General features: G+C 40.0%; 1 protein-coding gene and 1 pseudogene across 3 annotated transcripts in view; both read right to left on the reverse strand.

Annotated features, from left to right (window-relative positions):
- The window catches only part of USP54 (ubiquitin specific peptidase 54), an 82,215-nt gene that overhangs the window by 11,639 nt on the left and 43,674 nt on the right, over positions 1 to 26,902 (reverse strand). For 2 of the 3 annotated variants that reach the window (XM_036265266.1, XM_036265265.1), the window contains 5 exons: positions 21,581 to 21,714; positions 16,639 to 16,806; positions 13,685 to 13,804; positions 12,571 to 12,766; positions 9,116 to 10,512 (listed from right to left, as the gene is read on the reverse strand). In XM_036265266.1, coding sequence (XP_036121159.1) covers positions 9,116 to 10,512; positions 12,571 to 12,766; positions 13,685 to 13,804; positions 16,639 to 16,806; positions 21,581 to 21,714 — 2,015 coding nt within the window. Of the gene's footprint in view, positions 1 to 9,115; positions 10,513 to 12,570; positions 12,767 to 13,684; positions 13,820 to 16,638; positions 16,807 to 21,580; positions 21,715 to 26,902 lie in introns of all 3 variants that reach the window. The other variant, XM_036265267.1, reaches the window with a different exon arrangement.
- Positions 5,663 to 5,898, reverse strand: LOC118632288 (annotated as a pseudogene).

A 26,902-nucleotide genomic window follows, 5' to 3' on the forward strand; every position in this document is an offset into this window, starting at 1 on the left:
GGGTTCCAGTGCCAGGAAGAGAATCCTCATAACTTCTGGCTGGAAAAACCAGCAGGAACTGAGGCTCAGGGAAGCTAACGCGGCTGGAGCCCCAGGCAGGTCCTTAAAGGGCCCGCGCACGAACTTATCGGACTCTCTCCATCTAAGCTTGGAGGGGAGGCAGCTGGAGGGGCACCAGAGACATACAGGGAAGAACTGAGCTGTTTGGCACTGGAGCGAGGGCTGGAGAGGGGGCTTTCTCTAAGACAAAAGTGCTGTCAGAGGCCTTTGTTCCTTTGGTAAGCCCTTCCCTGGGGGGGCAGACAGTGGCCATATCTGAGACTCCAGCAACCTGGCTCACACTGGTAGCCCCGCCCTAGTGACTCCCTGAGGCCCCCACCCACCCAACTTTCAGGCCCAACCAAGCTGTTGCCACTTGCTTAACCATAGGATTGGCCTGTCTTGGATCCTGCTTCAGGTTTTCCTAAATTCTTTCAAACAAGCAGCAGCTGGTCTCAGCGAGCCCCATACCGCTCGTTAAGTAATACACAGAAACAAACACAGGGAGGCAACCAAAATGAGGAGACAAAGAAACAGGACCCAAATGAAAGAACAGAACAAAACCCCAAGAAAAGAACTAAGCGAAATGGAGATAAGCAACCTAACAGATGCTGAGTTCAAAATACTGCTTATAAGGATGTTCAATGAACTTAGTGAGATCCTCAGTGAACTTAGTGAGGGCCTCAAGAGCATAAAAAAGGACCAGTCAGAATTGAAGGAGGCATTAACTGAAATAAAGAATAATTTACACAGCTTCAATACTAGAGCACGTAAATCCAAGAAGCAAACCATAGATTTGGAATATAAGGAAGCAAAAAATGCCCAATCAGAACAGCAAAAAGAAAAAAGAATCCAAAAAAATGAGCATAGTGTAAGGAGCCTCTGGGGCAACTTCAAGTGTGCCAGAAGGAGAAGAGCGAGAACAAGAAATCGAAAACCTGTTTGAAACAATAATGGCAGAAAACTTTCCTAACATGGTGAAGGAAACAGACATACAAGTCCAGGAAGCACAGAGAGTCCCAAACAAGATGAACCCCAAGAGGCCCACACCAAGACACATCATCATCAAAATGCAAAAGGTTCAAGACAAAGAGAGAATCCTAAAAGCAGCAAGAGAAAGGCAGCTAGTTACCTACAAGGGAGTACCCATAAGGCTGTCAGCTGATTTCCCAAAAGAAACTTTGCAGGCCAGAAGGGAGTGGCAAGAAATATTCAGAGTGAGGAAAAGCAAGAACCTACAACCAGGATTACTCTATCCTGCAAAGCTGTCATTTAGAATAGATGGCCATATAAAGACTTTCCCAGACAAGAAAAAGTTAAAAGAGTTCATCACCACCAAACCGTTATTATATGAAATGATGAAGGGTCTTTTTGAAGAAAAAGATAAAATATATGAACAAACAAAATGGCAATGAATACATATCTATCAACAATGGAATCTACAAACAAAATGAGCAGGTAGATCAGAAACATTCTCATAGATACAGAGAACATTTTGTTGGTTGCCAGATGGGAGGGGGTTGGGAGAATGGGTGAAAAAGGTGAAGAGATTAAGAAGCACAAATTCACTGCTAGACTGACAAACCTCAAAGGGAAAGGGGTTGAGGGGGTGGGAAAAAATAATCCAAGGAACTTATATGCATAACCAATGGACATAGACAATAGTGTGGGAAAAGGTGGGAGGGGGGGCGGGAGTAGGGAGGAGGGGGTCAATGGGGGAAAATGTGGAACATCTGTAATACATTCTACATTCAACAATAAAGATTAAAAAAAAAAGATATTTAAGCAGAGGTGTAGGTGGTCATCTGTAAGGAGTACTGTTGAAGGGATTTCTGGATTTGATAGAAAGTAGAATTAAGATGATGTCTACTACTGATCAAGAGTAACAAGAGCCCTGGCCGGTTTGGCTCAGCGGTTAGAGCGTCGGCCTGCGGTCCGGAGAGACCCGGGTTCGGTTCCCACTAAGGGCATGTACCTCGGTTGCAGTTTGTCCCCGGCCCTGGTTGGTCGTGCGGGTGGCAGCCACTCGATGTGTCCTGATGTTTCTCTCTCTCTCTCTCTCTCTCCCTCCTGCTCTATCTGAACAAAAGAATGAAAAAGTGTCCTCGGGTGAGGATAAAAAAAAAAAAAAAAGAGTAACAAGAAAGACTACCAGACATCATGTACTTTCTGATATAAGAAATTCAAAGTATTACCTATGAAATATATATATATATATATTTTTTTATCCTCACCCGAGGACATTTTTCCATTTTTTATTCAGATAGGGTGGGAGGAAGAGGAAGAGAGATAATAATTGGCCAAAATAATCACCATGCAAGTTAGTGATAAGTATATGTGCTGGGGAGGAGGGGGGATTATAACATTTACTCTTACTCTTAACTTTTGAATATATTTGAAATTTTTCCATGACAGAACGTTTTTTGTTTTTAATTCTCATACGAGGACATTTTTCCATTTTTTGTACAGATAGAGTAGGAGGGAGAGAGAGGAAGAGAGAGAGAGGGAAACATCGATGTGAAAGGGACACATCGAGTGGCTGCCACCCGCACGACCAACCAGGGCCGGGGACAAACTGCAACCGAGGTACATGCCCTTAGCGGGAACCGAACCCGGGTCTCTCCGGACCGCAGGCGGACGCTCTAACCGCTGAGCCAAACCGGCCAGGGCCAGAACGTTATTTTTTATTTTTAAGATGATGTCAGCCTAATTTCAAAGTACTATGAAATTTACAATATAGGTCAAGGGCAGTGTTTATATAACTAAAGGTACTATAATCATGTCAAAATTAATCTGATCACAAACACTGTATTATCCCATTTATATAAAGTGTCCCAAACAGGCAAATCTATAGACAGAAAATAGATTAGAGGTTGCCTGGGGTGAGAAAAAGGGGTAGGAGGAGATGGGGAGTGACTACTAATGGGTACAGGCTTTCTGTTTGGGGTGATGGATACACTTTAAAATTGTGGTGATGGATGGACAAATATGTGACTACAATAAAAATCTTTGAATTGTACAGTTTAAGTGAATTGTATGGTATGTAAATTATATATCAATAAAACTTTTTTCATTTTATTATTTTTTTAAATGTCTTTATTGATTTTTTTAGAGAGAGAGAGAGACAAAGGGAGAGAGAGAGAAACATCGACATGAGAAAGATTGATCAGCTGCCTTCTGCATGCCCCCTACTGGGGATTGAGCCTGAAACCTGGGTATGTGCCCTGCAGGAATCCAGCCGGGACTTCTCAGTCCAAGAGACCAAGCTCAATCCACTAAACCATACTGGCCAGGCAAGCTATTTTAGTTTTAAAAAATAAGTCAGACATTGAAAAATAAACCCTATATGATCTCATATGTGGAATTTTAAAAAAGCAAACTCATAGAAACAGAAACAAAATGGCAGTTCCCAGGGGCTGAGGGCCGTTGGGATTGGGGAGATGTTAGTCAAAGGGTATCAATTTTCAATTATAAATTCTGGAGATCATGACTACAGACAACAATATTAGCCCAGCCAGTGTGACTCAGTGACTGAGCATGCACTAAGAGGTCGCTGGTTTGATTTCCGGTCAGGGCACATGCCAGGGTTGTGGGCCTAATCCCCAGTGGGGGGCATGCGGGAGCCAGCCAATCAATATTCTCTCTCATCCATGTACCTGTCTCTCTCTCCCTCTCCCTTCCTTTCTCTCTAAAATCAATAAAGAAAACAAAAAAAAAACAAAAACCAATAGTATATTATATACCTGAAAGTTGCTAAGGCAGTAGATTATTTTTTATAACAATTGCGCCTCGGATAAACCTCATTGGCTACGATACTGCCACTGTGCAAAGCTGAGGGAGTAGATCTTGAATGTTCTCACCACAAAACACATGATAATTATATGTGGAGATAAACCTTATTGTGGTAATCATTTAGCAATATATACATGTGTCAAATTATCACATTGTGTACCTTAAATGTATACAATGTTATCTGTCATTTTATGTATCAATAAAGATGTGAGGCGGGGAGGAATTTGGTGCTTAATAAATGCTTTACAATAAGATAAAGGACTCCCCCAAAGATATATTCTGTCATATATGGATGCTAATTGGTATTTTCCTTCATCATCAACTACCTGATTTATTCTACTTCATCACTCCATTATTTTATGTCATGTCAGTTTTTTTTTTTTTTCAGGCTAATATTCATGTTGATTTCCAAAAATAAGTCATCACTATAAAAAGGGCATAGACTTTTCTACTTAATTTTTTTTTTTTTTTTTTTATCCTCACCCGAGGATATTTTTCCATTTTTTGTACAGATAGAGAGGGAGGGAGAGAGAGGAATGAGAGAGAGAGAGAAACATCGACGTGAAGGGACACATCGAGTGGCTGCCACCCGCACGACCAACCAGGGCCGGGGACAAACTGCAACCGAAGTACGTGCCCTTAGCAGGAACCGAACCCGGGTCTCTCCGGACCGCAGACCGACGCTCTAACCGCTGAGCCAAACCGGCCAGGGCTACTCAAATTTTTCTTATCAATGAAAATATGTAGATACTGATCTGGTCTCATCATTCAGGCCAATTACTAAAATAAGAAATGTATGAAAAGAATTTAAAACAAAAACACAATCACTATATGACTATCTTACTTAAAAAATTATAATTCTCCCTAAAGTCAGATTGTATTGCTCCTCAATAGCTGCTATACATTCGAATTTTTCATAGCCAAGACAATATAGACAAAATATTTAACTAGAGTTCAAAATACAATCATCCCAATTACCTATTTTTCATTTTATATGTAGCAATTACGTTTTAAAATCCTTTAATTTTATCTAGGAGGATAATCACTCTCTGAGCATCCATAGCTAAGTCACAAGAAACTTCAAAAGTTTTTTAAGCCCTGGCCTGTTTGGCTCAGTGGTTGGAATGTCGGCCTGCGGACTCTGGACCAGAGAGTCCCGGGTTTGGTTCCTGCTAGGGGCATGTACCAAAACAAAACAAAACAAAACAAAAAAAACCCCTGATCTTAAGCCCTGGCCGGTTTGGCTCAGCGGTTAGAGCATCGGCCTGCGGTCCAGAGAGACCCGGGTTCGGTTCCCACTAAGGGCACGTACCTCGGTTGCAATTTGTCCCCGGCCCTGGTCAGTCGTGCGGGTGGCAGCCACTCGATGTGTCCCTTTTGCGTCGATGTCTCTCTCTCTCTCTCTGTTCCTCTCTCTCCCTCCCACTCTACCTGAACAAAAAATGGAAAAATGTCCTCCGGTGAGGATAAAAAAAAAAAAAAAAAAAATTCATCCCTGAGAAGTGAGAGAAAAAGCTCTAAAAACACGGAAGTGACAGTTCTGCACCCTTTGAACAATCTTTACCATTGCATGAACTTTTATTAACAGTCAACAATCAAATGTATTCCAATCCTGGACAGTTAACTGCCTCTGATGATCTGATCTTTTTGTAATGAAACTAAGTGCAACATTGTAAAAATCAGATAAACAGGGACTCTGGTTTCATCATCACATTTACATTTTTGTCAAGTCCAAGGACAGCCAGCTAAGATGCATATATTCCAAAAAAGACCAAAGTAATAACTTCTGCTGGAATCTCTTCTTCTGAGTCTCCATTTCCCTCATTGTTCTTCACCCAAATAGTAAAAGTAATACAATTGCAAGCAATTGAGTCTACTATTATCAATGGCACCCTCATTACAGTTCTTACAGATCGAATAAGATTCATTAGCTGAAACTTAATTCCTGGCTCCTCTCCGAAATCGCCAATTCCCTGGTCTGTTCCCCAGCCAACATTCTTGAGGAAATGCGATGGCATTGACGCAGAGCAGGGCAGCCTGCTGCAGTGAATACAGGGTAAAAGCCATGGTCACTAGGAACCACCCTAAGGGCCAAATGATTCCTGGGTAGCCACCACAGGAAACATGGTACCGCCATGGCCGGCGCTCTCCTCTGTCAGTTCTTTTTTTTTAAATGTTTTTTAATTGATTTTTTTAGAGCAAGAAGATAGAAACCCCGATGTGAGAAACACAGATCGGCTGCCTTCTGTATGCCCCTTACTGGTGATCGAGCACGAAACCTGAGCATGTGCCCTGACCCGGAATTGAACCTGCAGCGGGGTTTCATTCGGTGTATGGGAGAATGCTCCAAGCATACAGGACAATGCTCCAACCAACTGAGCCACACCAGCCAGGGCTCATGTCAGTTCTTATAGACTCAATTTAAAACAGACTAACCAAAATAAAGGCTAGTTTAACAAATATTTTGAGAACTGATTCATTAGATGGGTTTTAAAAATCAGTTTTTGTTTTTTTAATTTTTCTTTATTAATTTTAGAGAGAAAGGAAGGGAAAGGGAGAGAGAGACAGAAACATTGATGAGAGAGAACATCGACTGGTCGCCTCCTGCATGCCCCCCACTGGGGATTTGGCCCACAACCTGGGCATGTGCCCTGACCAGGAATCAAACCGGCGACCTCTTGGTGCTTGGGTCAACGCTCAACCAGAGCCACACCAGCTAGGCTTAAAAATCAGTTTTTGTTCAATGTTAAACAAAAAAATTAATGGTTGGTAGATATTCTTTTACATTAATTTTAGGAGTATAATCTTCCAGAAGGTTAATTTGCCAGTATATATCAAGAGATTTTTAGAAAGTTTGTAAGCTTCAACTAATTATTACTCTTCTAAAAGTTTATTCTAAGGAGCTTATCAGAAATGTGGTCAAATACTTAAGTTTAAAGATATTTACCACGGGCTCTGGCTGGTTTGGCTCAGCAGTTAGAGTGTCGGCCTGTGGACCAAAAGGTCTTGGGTTGGATTCCCGGTCAATGGCACATACTTGGGTTGCAGGTTCCATCCCCAGCCCTGGTTTGGGCCATGCAGGAGGCAACCAATCAATGTCTCTCTCTCACATCGATGGTTCTCTCTCTCCTTCTTGCCTCCTTCCTTTCCACTCTATCTAAAATAAATAGAAAAAAAAAAAAAATCCTCAGGTGAGGATTAACAAAACAAAGATATTCACTACAGGCCCCGGCTGATTTGGCTCAGGGGTTAGAGCGTCGGCCTGCAGTCCAGAGAGACCCAGGTTCGGTTCCCGCTAAGGGTATGTACCTTGGTTGCAGTTTGTCCCCGGCCCTGGTTGGGTCATGCGGGTGGCAACAACTCGATGTGTCCCTTCACGTCGATGTTTCTCTCTCTTCTTTCCTCTCTCTCCCTCCCGCTCTATCTGAACAAAGAATGGAAAAATGTCCTCCAGTGAGGATTTAAAAAAAAGATATTTACTACAGGATATTATTAAAAAATTGTTCGCCTAAATATTCAACCATATAATGACCCCACTTTTTGTAAAACAAAATATACATTAAATATGTATAAAAAACAAAGCTAGAAGTAAACTCATGAATTTTAAGAGTGGGATTATCAATAATTTTTGTTACTTTATATATTTTAAAACTAGCCACAATGAAAAATGTTGCTATTTGGGGTAATATAAGGGTTTTTTGTTTTGCTTTGTTTTTGTAAAATAATATTTGACAGTCAATTTGTTAATTATATTTTCATTACAATGTATTTTATATGTGTTTATTATGAGTAAAACACTTGACATTTGTGTATTCTTTCTTCCTTATATTAGACAGGAAGCTAACTGAGACAGGATTTCCTCATTCTTTGTTGTTGCTTTTTTTCTTTTTAGGTTTTCCTCATTCTTTAGAATCTTCCCATACTGCCCTGCCCCCATATACCTAAGAAGCACTTAAATGTTATTGCAAAGTCTACACTAGGATTCATATCCTAAAAAAATATTGTAATATCAAATATCATATTTATGTGATATCTCCCCACAGCTCATCAGAACGTAATAGGTACTCATTAAACACTTGTTTGGCTGTAATTAAACATTGGTTGGCAGCATGCAAGGAAACCATACCATTATAGAAACTAATATACATGAGCTGAAAATAAAGTTCTCTGAGTTGAAGTTCACAGAATCACACATATTTTAAGAGTTGGAAGGTATCTTTTTTTTAAATCCTCACCCTGAGATCTTTTTCCATTGCTTTTCAGATAGAGTGGAAGGGAAAGGAGAAAGAGAGAAACATTGATGTGAGAGAGACACAATGATTGGTTGCCTCCCGCACAACCCCAGGCAGGGCTGGAGATCAAACCTATAACCCAAGTACATGCCCCTTGACTGGGAATCAAACCCACACCCTTTGGTCCACAGGCCGACACTCCAACCGCTAAGCCAGACTGGCCAGGGCAGAAGGTATCTTTAAAAAAAGAAAATCATTGAACTAATTTTCTCTTTTTACAGGTATAAACCTGGCACTGGGATATTAAGTGACTTGTCCAAATTTATATTGACAGTTAATGATGGAGCCAGGACAAAATAGTTCAGGCTTTTAAATTCTTAAGTGCATCAATCTAAGTTATAAATATTCTTCATTTATTCAATTTCCAAAATTAAGTCTGTGATGTGCATTTAAGGTGTTGACTTCACTCTTCACACAATAAAATCTCATGAAAAGTCAGTGAACAGGTACCCTACAGGCATACCACCTTGAAAATTCTAAATCTGTCTGTTCCTGAAGGGATCATGGAAGGTTTTGATATTGCTGGTTCAGTATGATCTGGAAATGCCATTTGCAGACTTGGCTCAGTGTGGACATTCTCATTACAAGTTGGATCTGGAAGCTGGACCTTGGGACTAGTTTAGCTTCTAAACCATAGAAGGATGACATTTCCTCTCAGGCTCACCCATGTCACACTGAGTCACTCTCAAAGACCTATGAGCTGTTTCTTAGAACTGAATATTGAAGAAGCCCTGGGCATATACTCATTGGTCTCTCTCATTAGAATTAAGGAACTGGCACATGAGTGATGATTCTGTCCCAATTCTTCACTCTAGCCAGAAAAATGTCTAGTCCTTGTCCTGAAGTCCTAATGAATAAAGACAAAAGTTTTACTACTACCTCCTAAGCTGGGGATATTATTTAGACAGAACACCATCCCACCTCTGATCTTGTTCTCATGCTTTCAGCTTTTATATGTCTCCCCACTCCCCCATCCCTGGTAACATTCTTACCTGTTTGGCTAAATAGATGCCAGGCCACATCCTGCTGCCCGCTTCCAGAACAGCCAGTTTGAGAAGCCTGAAGACTGGCCTGGTAGAGAGACTCCAATTCTGAGGTCTCCTGCTCTGTGTCTTGATTCCAATGTGGATGCAAAAGGATGTGGTTTCTGTCTGGATAGGCTATGCAGGTATGGGGATTATTGGAGAAGGGCTTCATTTCTGACCCAGGGACCCCATGTTTAAGCTGAGAATCACAGAGCCTTGTGACACTGACCCAGGAATCCAAAGGCAAGGGAGTCCCCAAGTCAACATTGCTGCCCAATTCCTTAGGTCTAGCATCTCTTACTTGAGATGGCTTCCCTTGATACATACCTGGCTCTGCCAACCTGGGCTGTCCTCCCAAAGAAGTTTCACCATTAGGTAGCCCAGAGTTCATGACAAGAGAAGGATGATCAGAAGGCTCTTCCCAGGAAGCCAGTCTGTCCCTACCATCCACAGAGGGTTGCTGTTTTGCCCAAGGCCAATGACCTTTCACTTGACCCTGTGGGAAAGGGGGCTCAGAGTCAGAAGGGGGAGAGTTCTTTTTTAGACTATTTGGAAAACTTCTATCCTGGGAACCTGTACCATCCCTTGTGGTGGTGCCTTGCATCCTCTGGAACTGTTCTGTTAGAGTGCGAACAAGCCCCTTTGTGCCCAGAGACTCTGGCCTACAGGGCTCCTCACTGCCTCCATCCACTTTTGAAGTCAACAAAGTTTTGGGGCTTTTGGCTTGGAGGCATTGGTTAGTTTTCTGCACAGTATCAAGAGAGTGAAACACAGATGAGGAAGCAGAGGGCATTATGGAGTGGCTGGCTCTGTAAAGGGGAAGGCCAGGCTGAGCTGATGAACTTGCAGGACTATAGCCTAGGCTGTGTGCATCTCCTCTCTCATAGGTGGCTTTTCCAGTTGGGTGTGACCAAGGCATCACATGGGATGAGTCAGCAGGATCCCTCTTTTCTTGAAATAGCTCTTCTTGATCAATGCCTCTTCCTTCTTGAGGGGAGAACCTGTTGTAGTTGCTGTTGTCATCCCTGTAGCCTTGCAGCTTACCCTCCAGTACATCCAGTGGTTCCCAACCATGATGAGAGTTTTTCTCAGTCCTCCCTGGTGTTTTAGGTAAGCCCTGCCTATGGAACACAGAGAGGTCAATGCTATCCCCCTCAAATGAAGTAAGAATGTTCGAGGCAGACCTATTGGGGGAATTATGCTCTGGGGCAGACAGGGCAGATGACTCTGAGAATAGTGATGGGTGTGACTCATGGCAGGAAGCAGATGAGTAGACGAAAGAACTGGCCCCAAACTCTGTATTAGTGTAGGGTTTCAGCTGGGCCTCCCGGCTTAACAATACTTGGAGCGGGATAGGCTGTTCACTGAAATAAATGGAGAGAGCCAGTCATAAGCTGTCTTGATTGAAAAGACCACCTACAAAAAACTGTTCATTCAATTCCCATTTCTAAATATCCACAGAGGAAATGGTGAAAATAAATGGAAAGACATGCACAAGTAGAGTCAACAGTTCAGAGGTTCATAGAAGAAGGCATATGGTCTGCTTACACCCAATTAGTAGGTAATATTAATCCTCTTTATTCCATGCCCTCACCAAAGTTGCACTCAGCAATATTAAGCCCTCGCCAATATTCTTCTCTACCCATAAAGTCCTATTTCAATCATATTTTACTTACAAATTTTTTTAAAAATTGCTAGTCTCATATGTAGATGACCTGGAAAGTAAGCAAAGCCTAGAAATCACTCATACCTGGGGTCCTGAGAAGAGAACAGCCAAAGAACCAAAAGGCCATACTTACAGAGTACAGGGTGATTTGGGCTCATGGGATTACATAAAAATTAAGCATTTCAAGTATATTTTCACAATCTAGATTTGGTTGTATTACTCACCAAAATGTTTCCCCAAAGTAATGCACTGTGACTATCTTGGAATTTTAGAGTGGGAGTCAGGATTAACTGCATTTAGTTGGTTTTCACTACATGTTTTGTATTTATGACCTAAAAATTGTGTTAGAAGCACTTAAATAAAACCTCAATCACCCTGGCCAGTTTGGCTCAGCAGTTATAGCGTCAGCCTGCGGTTCAGAGAGACCCGGGTTCGGTTCCCGCTAAGGGCATATACCTCGTTTGCAGTTTGTCCCCGATCCTGGGGTTGTGCGGGTGGCAGCCACTCCATGTGTCCCTTTCATGTCGATGTTTCTCTCTCTCTCTCTCCCTTCCACTCTATCTTAACAAAAAAATGGAAAAATGTCCTCAGGTAAGGATAAAAAAAAATTTTTAAATAAATAAATAAATAAAACCTCGATCACTTATATCAAGTGGCATTAAGTTTTCTGGAAAGAGTTTAGCTGCCTAAACTACTTATATTCAAAACATATCTGATTGGATTAGCAGATCAGCATTCAACTGGTGGAGCATACAACAGCAGAAAATGGAAGATCCTAGCTATGAGCATTACATTTGAATGTTAATATACTATAAACTTTTTTTGGTGGGTACAGTCACTCAGTCACCCTTACAACATTATGAAAAATATGATATTATACTTATATGGGAAATCTAATGGAGTCAAATAGACCTACCTGGACTTGAATTCCATGCTTCTATTACTTACTAGCTGAGTGATACTGGATACCTTCCTTATCTTATCCTCTAAGCCTGATTTCCTTATTTACACAGTATCACTGAATAATAGTCCTTATCCTAAGGTTACTGTGAAAATTAAATAACATAAAACATAAAGTGTTTAAGCTTAGTGCTTGGGCATAGGCAGATATTAAAAAAATGTTACCTGCTTTTATAATATATTTATATTCTGAAAACTACTTAGGTTGATTAACAGTCAATATTTACTTTTACTTAAATCTATCTATTGCAAGTAACAGCCAAATTCAAGGGCTAAAATGTGAGAACCACACCAATGGCCACAGGGACTTTTTTCCTAGTCCTAATGATAAGGAAGCAAAACAAAGGGAATCTTTGTGTCTTTTCTCTATGGTTTCATCAGAGCAAGAACACTGCTTTCTCTGCTTCTATGAGGGACACTAAGCCACTGAAAGCCCAAAATAATTCACATGGCTTCTACTGCAATGTGAAATGTAGCTTGGATTGACATATCTAAGAACTTAATGTGTACAAATTTAATAACTGTGTTATTACACAAGTCCAGGGAAAAACTCTCCTGCAGGAAATATGAACAAGTGGTCTATTTACAATGCTATACTTTCTGCATCTTTCTAGGAACTATTAAGAAAAAGATCAGCAGTGAGATAAGCTTTCACTGTAAGCCTGACCTGAGACAACTTTTCAGAGGAGTCTTCTCTCCCCTGTAGTCAACAAGACAATGAGAGCTCTGGCTATGGAGCACCCATGGTCCCTTCCTCCCCTGGCATACATAAACTACTGTGGTTCCCAGGCACTACCTTGTTGGCTGAGGGAGGGCCCCTGCCTGTGAGGGGAGGCAGGCTGAGGGCTGCGATGGTTGCTGCGATGATTGCTGCTGCTGCATGCGATCCTGCAGGCTCCGTGCTTTTCGAATACTGATTTGCAACTTCTTATCGACTAGGGCTCTGCTGTGTGTGCTAGAGCTGGCACCATGCAGGGCAAGTCTTAGTTTAGCTAAAATGCAAAAGAAAATATAGCAGAAACAGAACACAAAATACAAACACAAATAAAAGAATAAAATTAAACAAAAAATGAGCAAAGATATGCAGTAAAACTCAAATTATGCAGCAGGAATGTAAGGCGTGGACCATGCATATGCTGTCCAGGACACAGAGCTGGCTCTGGCTATAAAGAAATTCACGGAAGCCATGAGGGCTAAAAACAGGTTAATTCAAATTTAAAAAACAAACAAACAAAAAGCTAAACTAAAATGAGTTAGGAAGATAAACTGGTGCTTCCATCTTAGAAGTTGCCACTTTTGTCTTTTGCAACTGACCTGTCCAACTCTGGTCTCCACATTCTGCTCCCAACTACCCCTTCCTGATGGCAAACAGCAGAAATAAGATCCAAACCTGCATGTGTCTTTATAGAGCACAGCTTCTTGTGGGTCACACTTAAGAACCAGATACAGATTCTAAGCCTTACTCCCTTGCTGTAATCTAATGGTGCAACATACCAGAAAGGCAGGGGAAAAACATAAAAAGTTAAATATGCAGTGCAAAGTCACAGGCCTGGGAAGTCACAGCCAATTTATTCCTTTCTTCCTGCCATAAGCTGCACACCTCCCTAGTCAGTGACTAGAGAAAGAGCAAACTAACCTCACACCTAAGGTCTAATTTATCTTGGGAAAAGAAGGTAGGCATAGCTGGATAATTCATCTGTGGACTCCTGCTGAGATCATTCTAGTAAATATCCATAGTCCACAGTGACAGTGCCTATGGGCAAAGATAGCTAAAAGGCCTCACTCTTTGGGAGAATGAGAGAGGAGACATAAAAGCTGTTTTTATCCCATCTATCCAAAGTGAGACACTAATAATACCTGTTATGAAGTTCATCAAAATTGCTATAGGCATTGTGGTTAGAGTTACTTACAGATAGCTTCGTTACAGAGAGCCAAAGCTGCAGCACAGTCTCCCTTCTGTTCCAGATGCAGCGACTCTTCAAATACTGAATCTGCCTCTTGCAGGGACCTCTCAAAGCCGTCACTCCTCCCTGAAAGGGCCAGCACTTTTCATTTTCATTACGATTTGTTCCAACTTTTCCTATGTACTCTGTTTCCTGTCAGTGCACATATGTTCTTGCTGCTGTGCCTTTGGTCTACCCTTATTCCAACTGTCTACTGCTATTAAGAATTCTCTGAAACACGTAGGACATCCATTTTTGCTGTAACTGAGACCTTACCCAAGGCCATGAGAGAGGGTATGTCACTGTCCACCACATATTCCAACTCCAAGACCTCTTAGGGGGTCCCTCAAGGAAAGAACAAAATACTGTCTGCAGCAGAAAGGTGGGTACTTATGCCTGAACTGACCTGCTTTTCCACAGTGCAACAAGATACATCTTTCCAACCATTATCAGAACACCCCAGATCTCCACTGAGACCTCAACAGCTGTGTTAAGACACAAGTGGCTTCACTACTCTGTGGAAAGGCATCTGTTAACACTTTCTTCCTACATCAATTCACAGTACTCTCTGTACCACCCTCAACCGGAAAATCAGTACGCCTCTAGGGCACAGGTGTTCTACAGTTCCTAACGCAATATATCTGTTGAACTGCCTTTGTTGGATTGCATGCACATATCTTTCATCAGCACTGCTAAGCTGTTAGTCTTATCATGCCCTTGCTCACCAAACCTACCTCACAAAAGTTACCTTCCCACATGGAGAGCATGAAGTATTAGACCTTCCTCCCCTGAAAGTGAATGTGTGCCAAAGCAGGTGCAGGAGAGTCAAGTACAGAGCCAGATGAAAAAGCAAGAAAGTACTCGAAGGGCAACTTTTGTGAAAGAATCCTTAAGTTTATGTACCCCTTTGCCTTTTACTCACTCATAAACATAAATTGGTAGTAAGCTATAATATATATTCACCTACAATTGGGATTAATGGTGAGTTTTCCTAAGTTAACAAGAAAAAAAAAGTCAGAGTCATTTCTCCAATAATGTCTCAATCCTCCACTTACCTTTAGTTGTTCATGGTAAGAAAGGCTCTTCCACACCCCTAACATCACTCCCTAATTCACCATGGCTCTTGAAGAGTAATGGAAAAGTGGTGGAAATAACAAGTTGTTCTGAAGAACTTGGCATTCAGGTTCCATACCACCTCCAAAGATATAGTCCCCTCCAACCTCCAGGCCTGAAGCTTTCTCATAATATTTTATTTTTTTGGTGCCCTGACCAGGAATTGAACTGGTGACTTTTTGGTGCATGAGATAATGCTCAACAAACAGAGCCACACCAGCCAGGGCTTTATCATAATATTTTAAATCAACTAACTCTATACAACCTTTATAATAAGAGTTGGTGGCTACAGTCACTAAAACAAAGTTCTCTACAGAGAGAGAAATAAACTATAGTTAACCAATCATTGTACTAGATTTAATTCTTATTCTCTAGAATCTTAGCACTCCATTTCTTGCTTTTCCAGGAGATGCTGAACCAAAATGTATGAAGAATTGACAATAAATATAGCCAGAGAAATTCCATCTCAACTTTAATGTACTAAACTACCCTACAGACAGAAGAGGGGAAAAGGCAAGGAAGGAGGTGAAAAGGCTCCTTTTTGAAAAGCAATATAAATCTGAGATAGCAATGCAATACAGCTTAAGGATAAAAAGGAAAATTAGACTATCCAAATATAGGGACAGCTAAGGAATTAGAAATTTAAAACTTATTTGGAACCAAATATAATGCCTTCTTGGTAAATAAAAGTCAACAATTGACTTAAATCAAAAGAATGCAAGATTAGAGAAAAGTGGCCCCCAAAGAGGCCCCCCAAGTTAGCCCAGAAAGCTTTTCTATGTGTTGATAAGAGGGAAGTGATTGCCTGGCCAGTGTGGCTCAGTGGTTGAGCATTGACCCATGCACCATGCCAATTCGATTCCCAGTCAGGGCACATGCCCAGGTTGTGGGCCCAGTCCCCAGTGGGTGGCATGCAGGAGGCAGCCAATTGATGCTCTCTTTCATTGAGGTTTCTATCTCTCTTTATCCCTTCCTTTCCCTCTCTCTCTAAAATCAATAAAGAAAAAATCTTTTTATTAATAAGAGGGAAGCGATCAATACAAAACAGCCACCCAAAACAGCATTGATTCCTATTCTTTACACTAGGTTAGACACAATTTATTACATCCAGGGATTTTGAATAATAAGAATAATAAATTCATTTTATTAAAACAACAACACATAGATCTAGGTTTCAGGGCCTATTTAAGGTAAATACCTCAGCTTTTCTGAACTCCTATTTTGAAGGTTAGTCTCTTCTGGTACAAAATGACATCCTAAAGCAATTGAAGAAAAAAGTGACTGATATGGGACAGTTAAGGAAGCTTAAGTAAAGTCCATGAAAACCATGTGAAAATAGGAAATGGATCAGCAGAGGATCAGAAAGCAATTAGGTTCTATGTTCTTAGAACCTGTCTGGTAGATTGACTTCCCTAGAGCTCCAGGTGGGAAATCTTGAGGGTATGTTTCTGCCCAGCAAGTAGAATTCCCCTCACTGTCAGTATAGCATGGTCACTGCCCTTTTCTGTTGTTTCTGAATTATGACTAGTTTTATTTACACCTTCTATAGATGTTTCTGGGAAATATTTTCATGAACAATATACTATCTCTAATCTATACGCTTTAAATAGATGGGCCCCAAATCAGTGCCTGTCTCCAATCAACAGGCCTGTTACCTCCTACTTTAACTAGCTCTCACCAAAATGGCTGAATTAAGATAAAATATAACTTTGCTAATAAAGCAAAGACAGGGAATTTGAGCTTAAAATTTTTTTTCTTCCTTCTCTCACTGTCCCCATCACCAACAATCTAATACTCACAACAATTACCCTGATTTTGCAGTTCATCCAAGTCCATAAAGCGGCTGGGATGAGGATTAAACCCTTTAGCTGCCTCTAATTCCTTCTCCCGTTTCTTTCGAAGTTCTTGTTCCTGGGCCCTCCTGGCCACCTCTTCTTGCAATTCATCCAGTTCACTTTTGGAAGATATCTCCCCACCTGAAATGCAAGCGAGGGAGAAGAGAAGTTACCACATTTCTATAACCAAAACTAAACCCCTGGGGCAGTTTCCACCACTGCACAGCATGTCTCTTGGAACTCTGGGCTTCAATTTGAAATTTATGTTTTGAATATTGCTTTCCATATCAGATTCAGGGTGAGACTTGGGCTGTGAATAATAATAATGATGATGATGATGATGATGATGATAATAATAATAAATATTTGAGTGTTTTGTAACAACATGACAACTAACATTTGTTGAGCATTTACTATGTAACAGGAGCAGTTTTAAGCACTTATATATATTATTTCATTTAATTCTCACAACAACTTATGAGGTAAAAACTATTATTGCCCACATTTTAGGAATGAAGAAACTGAGTTACAAAGAGGACAAATAATTTGCCCAAGATAACATAAATGGTAAATGGTGGAGCTGAATTAAAATTATATAGGTTAAATTCATAATACATGCTCTTAACCATTAGGGAACATTCTCTACCACATGCTGCCACTGATTCATTGGGAAGGTTCAAGCAAAGCAATTCCTCACCCTTAATTTTTACCTTTTCTTTAATGAGGTTAGAATGTCCACAGTACTAAAAAGGTGTCCATGTTACATTACATGAAAACTCAAGTAATAAAATAATAGGTATAGTATGACTTCATTTTATTTCATTACTTTATTTATTTTATCATTTATTGTATTGTATTTTATTTATTTTACTTAATTTTATTATTTTATTTTAGCTTGTAAAATTTGTACTTGCACCTCCAAGCCCAGCACAAGAAGCAGCCATCTGCAGACTGCTTTGTAGCTTATGCCTGGTGGCCCCGGGTAGAACACAGGCAGAGGCTGACCTTGCCTCAGAGCCAGCACACCCAGTAGACAGCTTCAAAACACTGCAAAGCACCACCACCCAATCACCTCCACAATTGACACACTCATGGAATGGACTCAGTGAGTACCAGAACCTTGCTGAAGTAAGTCTTGCTCTATGTGGTAGGCCCCTGCACAGCTGATCATCCAAGGTAGTCAGAGGTCGGCAGATAGTGGGCACAGCCAGTCCTTGCAGCTGATCAGCCCGAGTAAAACTTTCTCATTGATGTGCCAACAGCAAGCAAGACTCAATTACAACAGAAGGGTGTAAAGTCCACACGAGGAGTACACCTCGAGGGTCTACCTGGGAGACCAGGGGGGCTGTGCCATTGGACCCTACAGAACACCTTCTACAATAGGCCACCTAGGAAGCCCAGGAGACAGCAACTCTACCTAATACATAGAAACAAACACAGGGAGGTAGCCAAAATGAGGAGACAAAGAAACATGTCCCCCCCCCCAAAAAAAACAGAACAAAACTCCAGGAAAAGAACTAAATGAAATTGAGATAAGCAATCTAAGAGATGCAGAGTTCAAAACACTGGTTGTAAGGATGCTCAAGGGACTTAGTGAGAACTTCAAGGAACTTAAGGAGAACTCCAAAGAACTTAGTGAGAACAACAACACAAAAAAAGGCCAGTCAGAAATGAAGGATGCATTAACTGAAATAAAGAGTAGTTTACAGAGAATCAATAGTAGAGTAGGTAAAGCCAAGAAGCAAACCATCGATTTGGAATATAAGGAAGCAAAAAACACCCAATCAGAGCAGCAAAAAGAAAAAGGAATCCAAAAAAATGAGGATAGTGTAAGGAGCCTCTGGGACAACTTCAAGCGTGCCAACATTCGCATTATAGGGGTGCCAGAAGGAGAAGAGAGAGAACAAGAAATTGAAAACCTATTTGAAACAATAATGACAGAAAACTTCCCTAACTTGGTGAAGCAAATAGACATGCAAGTCCAGGTAGCACAGAGAGTCCCAAAGAAAATGAACCCAAAGAGGTCCATACCAAGACACATCATCACCAAAATGTCAAATGTTAAATACATAAAGAGACTCTTTAAAGCAGCAAGAGAAAATCAGTTCGTTACCTATAAAGGAGCTCCCATAAGACTGTCAGCTGATTTCTCAAAAGAAACTCTGTAGGCCAGAAAGGAGTGGCAAGAGATATTCAAGGTGATGAAAAGCAACAACCTACAACCAAAATTACTCTGTCCTGCAAAGCTATCATTTAGAATCGACGGACACATCAAGAGTTTCCAAGACAAGAAAAAGCTAAACGAGTTCATCACCACCAAACCAGAATTATATGAAATGTTGAAGGGTCTTCTTGAAGAATAAAAATATGAACAATAAAATGGCAATTAATACATATCTATCAACAATTGAATCTACAAACAAAATGAGCAAGCAGAACAGAAACAGATTCATAGATACTGAGAACTTTTTGTTGCTTGCCAGATGGGAGGGGATTGAGGAGATGAGTGAAAAAGATGAAGGAATTAAGAAGCACAAATTGGTTGTTAGACTGATGAACCTCAAAGGGAAGGGGGAAAGGAGGGCGGGAAGAGATAAACCAAATAACTTCTATGCATATATGCATAACCAATGGACACAGACAATAGTGTGGGGAAGGCAGGAGGGGGGCGGGATTGGGGAGGAGGGGGGTCACTGGGGGAAAAAAGGGAGGGACAATTGTAATACATCGTTCAACAATAAAGTTAAAAAATTGGGTGGGGGGGAGTGGAGGCTATTTGAATGTTATCCATGCAGTTTAAAATGTTGTCTCTATTGGGGATGTTAGAATTTGGCTGCAATGAACTGCATCCTGGTTGCTGCTACATATATTAGCATAGAAAAAAGATATATACCATAATCGTAACACTGTGTATCTTTAATTTGAAGAAGCAACTGGCAAGTTACTAAATTTTTGGATTAATTTTACTATGTAATTTTTTTTTTAAATCCTCACCTGAGGATATTTTTTTATTTATCTTCAGATATAGGGGAGGGAGGGAAGGAGAGAGAGAGAAACATCAACATGAGAGGGACATATCAACTGGTTGTTTCCCACATGACCCCAACCAAGGCCGGGGATGAACCACAGCGAGGTTATGTGCCCTTGACCAGAAACGAACTTGCGACTCTGGTCCGCGGGCCAATGCTCTAACCGCTAAGCCAAACCAGCCAGGACTTACTTATGTAATTTTTTAAAAGAGTGATCAAAGTCACCAGAGAAAAATGTTTGTTCTGTGCTAGACTACTATGATTGGATTAAATTTTAGGCATAAGTAGGGTTCACTATACCAAGATGATGGTGAAGTAGTATGGTGTGTGAGAGATTTGTTGTAAGTACTTGTTAAATATCTTTTATCAGTTGAGGAATCATACTGGTGAATTCTATCTAGGTAGTCCAGAATTAAGACTATTAGAGAAATCATGAGATATAGTCTTTAGTGCATTGAAAAAGTACTGGCTATCCAAAGAAAAGAGAAGGGGGAATAGCCTCATGCATGATCGATCACAAGTTTCTCAAAGCAATGTTAGTCAACATAAATGGAAAATAAACCAAATGTATGGCTTCATTAGAAATCATGAATTTCTTCTACAGGCTTCTACTTAACCTAACTCCAGCCCAGGATTTCAGAGATACTTGCTTCTATAGATGTTGTTTTGCTCTGCCAGGTGTCAGCAACCTATGGCACTCATACCTAAGAGAGTTCATGTCTTTTTATTACTGCTGCATACCTCCCTTCCAGCTATCTCCAAGAACTTTAAGTGGCTATCAAGAGAATTAGTGGTCAGAGTAGTAATGTTTCTGGTCTCATCTCTACAAGCTGGCATAGTATTCTATCCTTTCTTTAGTAAGCTGGCCAGATCTACATCCAGAAGCTCATTAAGTCAGACCATCGTTAGGTTTCTGCCCACACACCCTACTCCCAATTGACCTAACCAGAAAAAAAAAGGATGAAACACATCTTTCAAGTAAAGTTGGTCTCTAAACTAGTAGCTCGTAGAACTCCTCATCAGACTAAATGATACTGTAGACTCACCACCTTTCCTCAAGCATTCCAAAGTCTCCATGTTGGGGAGACTGCCTAGTTATCACCTCAATTTTCAGCTCTAAGTAAAGGATTTATTCTGACCCATTTGGACTGGGGCTTTCCTTAAGTGGAATATGCACTAGAAATATATATAGGGAGAGAAATTTAAAAAAGAGCTAAAACCTATGACTACCTCAAATATCGACCTGAAACTCCAGTATGCCTCTATCTTCAGATTTTGACTTGTTAAAAATGCTAGTTTCTCTTAGGGAAAGAATACTTTAAACTATTTTCAGTCACTTAAATTTAGTGTGAGGGAGTCAGATCATTCCTTGAGAGCTTGTTTTGAGGAGGGAGTATGAGAAAACAAGGCATACTCAAGAAGGAAAAACAAAACAGAGATACTGGACAGGGTGTTGAGGCAGGGGTAAGGGTAGGTTTGACCTACTTACCTCCCAGTTTTGCCCACAGTCTACATGCCCCCCTGTGTTAACACAATTCATGGTACTAAAATATATTCCCAAGAGGCTGCCTCTATACCAAAGAAAGCCCTAGGACTTATTCGTCTGAGGAATGCAGAGGCTACTTGACACTATTCACCAACTTCCTGTTCCTTTTTGCTCCTGAAAGGGGTCTCTCCAAGGTAGAAAGAAACAATCAGGCAAGCTGTGGTGAACAAAATATAGATAATCCAAAGATGGAGGAGCTCAAATACCTCCACATTTACATTTGGATAGAATACTCAAAGTGCAACTGTCCTCTAACTTCAAATGTTCTCAAGTAAAGCTGTTTCCCAAACAAAATTGGCAGACAAATTAAGTCCTCCAAATCCATTGTCCTTTTGCTTACCGGACAGGGGCTGATTCTTTGTCCAGCCACTCCTGGATGCTGTGGAGTCCGCCTCCAGGATGGTACTGCTGTGAGACTTTGGGATGTGACGCCAGGAAGGTGCCAACCCAGCTGATCTCTTAGCATTTGGATCCCTTCAAAAGAGAAACTACAGTCTAGTGAAAGCAGCAGAAGGGTGATAACTAGCAACAGTCCTAGGACAAAATTCCCTAAAAAACCAACAAAGCATTGTATTAGTATCATTAAAGTATCTGATAAACTTTTTCTGAAAAACTGAAATACTCACTCATTCCCCCTTCTTATCTCACGCCTCAGTCACATTTTATGCATCTGGCACAAAACTTATTTCATGAATTAATAAACATATGCTCTAATATGGATTGCCTTCCTCTTTCTTATACTTTGTAGCATCTTTTATTTCTATAAATACAGTATGTAAAATAATTTTCAGATAGCAACTAAAATAATTTTATTTATTTATTTATTTATTTATTTATTTATCAAAATCTTTATTATTGAAAGTATTACTGTAGCATCCTCTCATGCGTAAAGCTGAACAGGGTCTGTTGGCCAGGGAAGAACAGTGTGAAAGTATGAAGAGGTGGTTATCACCCCTGTAGAAGATATAATCACTCCTTTCAAAGTAGTTGTACTGTCAGGAAACTTGCCTCTGTGGCAGCTCAGTAAAAACAATATATATGAAGATCTGAATTTTTATAAAGCAAACTGGGCCCTGTGGACAGAATGCATAGAGCACTATTTTTTTTTTTACAATTTTTATTTATTGATTTTAGAGAGAGAGAAAGTTATGCATTCATTGATTTTTGTAGGTGCCCTCACTGGGGATTGAACTTGCAACCTTGGCATATCAGGACAATGCTCTAACAAACTGAACAACCGGCCAGGGTGCAATGAACACTATTACATTGTTATTGTTATCTTATGAAATTGTGAATATCATTGGCTTCATAAGACACAGGGACCTCAGTGACCCCAAAAGAAAGAACCTATCCTAAAATGAAAGGCAAGGATAAATAATAAGTAGGTTTTATCTCCGATCTTAGGACATTATAAGTTTTGATTCACTAATTCATTCTTATTAGAAATTATATTGCCCTGGCCGGTTTGGCTTAGCAGTTATAGCGTCGGCCCTCAGACCAGAGAGACCCAGGTTTGGTTCCCACTAAGGGCACGTACCTCAGTTGCAGATTGTCCCTGGCCCTGGTTGGAGTCTTGTGGGTGGCAACCAGTCAATGTGTCTTTCTCACATCAATGTTTCTCTCTCTCTTCCTCCATCTCTCCCTCCCACTCTATCTGAAGATAAATGCAAAAAAAAAAAGTCCTCAGGTGAGGATAAAAAAAACAAATTAATTAATTTAATTTAATTTAATTTAATTTAAAAAAAGAAGTTATTTACTAAATAATTATTTTATACATAATACTTGAAAAGCTGCCCTGGCTGGTTTGGCTCAGTGGTTAGAGCACTGGAACTATGGACCAAAGAGTCCCAGGTTCATTTCCAGCCAAAGGCACATACCTTGGTTGCAGTTCATCCCCGGCTCTGGTTGAGGTCATGCAGGTGGCAAACAATTGATGTGTCACTCTCGCATTTATGTTTCTCTCTGTCTCTCTCTCTTTTTCTCCCCTCCCCACTCTGTCTGAAGAGCGATGTAAAAATATCCTTGGGTGAAGATTTTAAAGAAAAAAAAACAAAACACAAACAACTCAAAATCTATGGGACACAGTGAAAGCAGTCTTGAGAGGGAAGTTCATAGCATTACAGACCTACCTCAAGAAACAAGAAAAATCTCAAATAAACAATCTACCCCTACAACTAAAAGAACAAAAAAAAATACAATAAGAAAAGCCCAAGTAGAAGAAAGAAATAATAAAGACCAGAGTGGAAATAAATGACATAGAGACTAAAAAACAAACAAACAAAGAACAACAACAACAACAAAAAACAAATAACAAAAGAGCAACAAACCCAAGAGCTGGTTCTTTGAAAAGATAAACAAAACTGATGGATCTTTAACCAGATCTACCAAGAAACAAAGAGAGAGGACCCAAATAAACAAAATCAGACATGAAAGAGGTTAAGTAACAACTGACATCATAGAAATCCAAAGGATTGTAAGAAAATACTATGAACAACTATATGCCAACAAATTGGACAACCAGGGTAAAATGGAAAAATTCCTAGAAACATACAATCTTCCAGAACTCAATAGGGAAGAATCAGAAAACCTGAATAGACTGATAAAAATGAAATTGAAGCAGTAATAAAAAATAAAAACTCCCAGCAAACAAAAGTCCTAGACTAGATGGCTTCACAAGTGAGTTTTACCGAACAATCAAGGGAGAACTAACGCCTGTCCTCCTCAAACTATTCCAAAAAATTCAAAAGGAAGGAAGACTTCCAAGCTCTTTCTATGAGGTCAGCATTATCCTAATTCCAAAACCAAAGATACTACAAAGAAAGAAAATTATAGGCCAATATCCCTGATGAACATAGATGCTAAAAACCTCAACAAAATATAACAAACAGGATCCAGCAATACATTAAAAAGTTCATACACTAGGACCAAGTGGGATTTATTCTGGGGATGCAGGGTTGGTACAATATTTGCAAATCAATAAATGTGATACATCACAAATACAGAATTAAGGATAAAAAAAATCACATGATCATATCAATAGATGCAGAAAAGCATTTCACAAAATCCAGCACTGATTTTTGATAAAATCTTTCAGCAAAGTGGGAATAGAAGAATCATACCTCAGCATAATAAAGTCCATATAGGAAAAACCTACAGCCAACATCATATTCAATGGGCGAAAACTAAAAGCATTTTCCCCTAAGATCAGAACAAGACAGGGATGTCTGATTTCACTACTCTTATTCAAATAGCACTGGAAGTCCTAGCCACAGTGATCAGACAAGAAGAAGAAATAAAAGGCATCCAAATTGGAAAGGAGAAAGTAAAACTGTCATTATTTGCAGAGAACATATTGTATGCAGAAAACCTAAAGAAGCCACCAAAAAACTACTAGAGTTAATAAGTGAATTTGGCAAAGTAGCAGGATACACAATTAATATCCAGAACTTGGAAACATTTTTATTATTTTTTAAAATGTGTTTATTGATATTTTTTTTTAGAGAGAGAGAGAAACATTGATGTGAGAAAGAAACATCAAGAAGCTGCCTCCTGCGCCCTCCCCCATTACCCAACAGGGGATGGAACCCGCAACCCAGGCATGTGTCCTGACCAGGAAATTAACCAGGACCTCTGTCCATGGGATGATGCTCAATCCACTGAGCCATATGAGCTGGGCTTGGTGGCATTTTTATACACCAATAATGAACTCTCAGAAAGAGAAACCAAGAAAATCCCATTTACTACTGCAAAACAAAATAAAATCAGGTACCTAGGAATAAACTTAACCAAGGAGGTAAGAGAACTATACTCGGAAAACTATATGTCACTGAAAAAAGAAATAGAGGAAGATACAAACAAGTGGAAGCATATACCGTGTTCATGGATTGGAAGAATCAACATCATTAAAATGTCCATACTACCCAAAGCAATCAATAGATTCAATGCAATTCCTATTAAAATATTAATAGCATATTTCACAGATTTAGAACAAATATTCTAAAAATGTATATGGAACAAAAAAGACCCAGAATAACTTCAGCATTCTTAAGAAGAACAAAGTTGAAGGGATCATAATACTGGATATCAAACTATACTACAAAGCCACTGTAATCAAAACAGCCTGGTAAGAATAGGCATATAGGTCAATGGAACAGAAAAGAGAGCCCAGAAATTAACCCACACCTTTATGGTTAATGTTTGACAAAGGGGACAAGAGCATACAATGGAGTAAAAACTGTCTCTTCAGTAAGTGGTGTTGGAAAAATTGGCCAAAACATGCAAAACAATGCAACTAGGCCACCAACTTACACGATACACAAAGAATAAACTCAAATGGATAAAAGCCTTAAATTTAAGTCATCAAACCATAAAAACCCTAGAAGAAAACATAGGTAGTAAAATCTCAGACACAGGAAAAAATAAATGGGACTACATCAGACTAGAAAGCTTCTGCACAGCAAAAGAAACCATCAACAAAACAAAAAGAGAGCCCACCATATGGGAGACTATATTCATCAATGATTAATCAGATAAGGGATTAATCTCCAAAATATATAAAGAACTTAGACATCTCAACACCATAAAAATAAACAATCCGATTAAAACAACAAAAAAAAATGGGCAAAGGACCTGAATGGACACTTATCCAAAGGGAACATATGGATGTCAACAGACATATTAAAAAATGCTCAAGGTCACTAATCATCAGGGAGATACAAATAAAAACTACAATGAGGTATCACTTCACACCAGTCAGAAAGGTAACTATCAACAAACAACAAGTGCTGGCAAGGATGTGGAAAAAAGGGAACCCTAGTGCACTGTTTGTGGCAATGCAGACTGGTGCAACCACTGTGGAAAACAGCATGGAGTTTCCTCAAAAAATTAAAAATGGAATTGCCTTTTGACTCAGTGATACCACTTCTGGGTATATATTCTAAGAATCTTGAAACGCCAATCAGAAAGAATATATGTAACCCTATGTTTATAGCAGCATTACTTACAGTAGCTAAGATCTGGAAACAGCCCAAGTGCTCATCAGTAGATGAGTGAATAAAAAAGCTGGGCTACATTTACACAATGGAATACTATGCAGCTGTAAAAAAGAAGGAACACTTACCCTCTGCAACAGCACAGATGGACCTGGAGATTATTATGCTAAGCGAAATAAACTAGTCAGAAAAGAACAAATATCATGTGATCTCACTTATATATAGAATCTAAAGAACAAAATAAACTGACAAACAAAATAGGACAAGAGGCATGGATAAATGGAACAGACTGACAGATCTCAGAGGGAGGAGGGTAAAGAAGAGATCAACCAAAGAATATATATGTATATATACAGAGCCCATGGACATAGACAATAATGTAGTAAAGACCTAGTGGGGATGGGGGCCAGGTGGAAGGAGACAAAGGGGTGAAAATGGGGGAAATCTGTAAGAGTCAACAATTTTTTAAAAAGTCTCTCTCACCCTGGCTGGTTTGGCTCAGTGGTTAGTATATTGGCCTGCGGTCCAGAGAGACCAGGGTTCGGTTCTCGCTAAGGGCATGTACCTTGGTTGCAGTTTGTCCCTGGTCCCGGTTGGGGTCGTGCGGGAGGCAGCCACTCGATGTGTCCCTTTCACGTCGATGTTTTTTTTTCTCTCTCTCTCTCCCTCCC

Source organism: Molossus molossus, unplaced genomic scaffold (assembly GCF_014108415.1).
Source record: "Molossus molossus isolate mMolMol1 unplaced genomic scaffold, mMolMol1.p scaffold_m16_p_17, whole genome shotgun sequence".
Taxonomy (NCBI): Eukaryota; Metazoa; Chordata; class Mammalia; order Chiroptera; family Molossidae; genus Molossus; species Molossus molossus.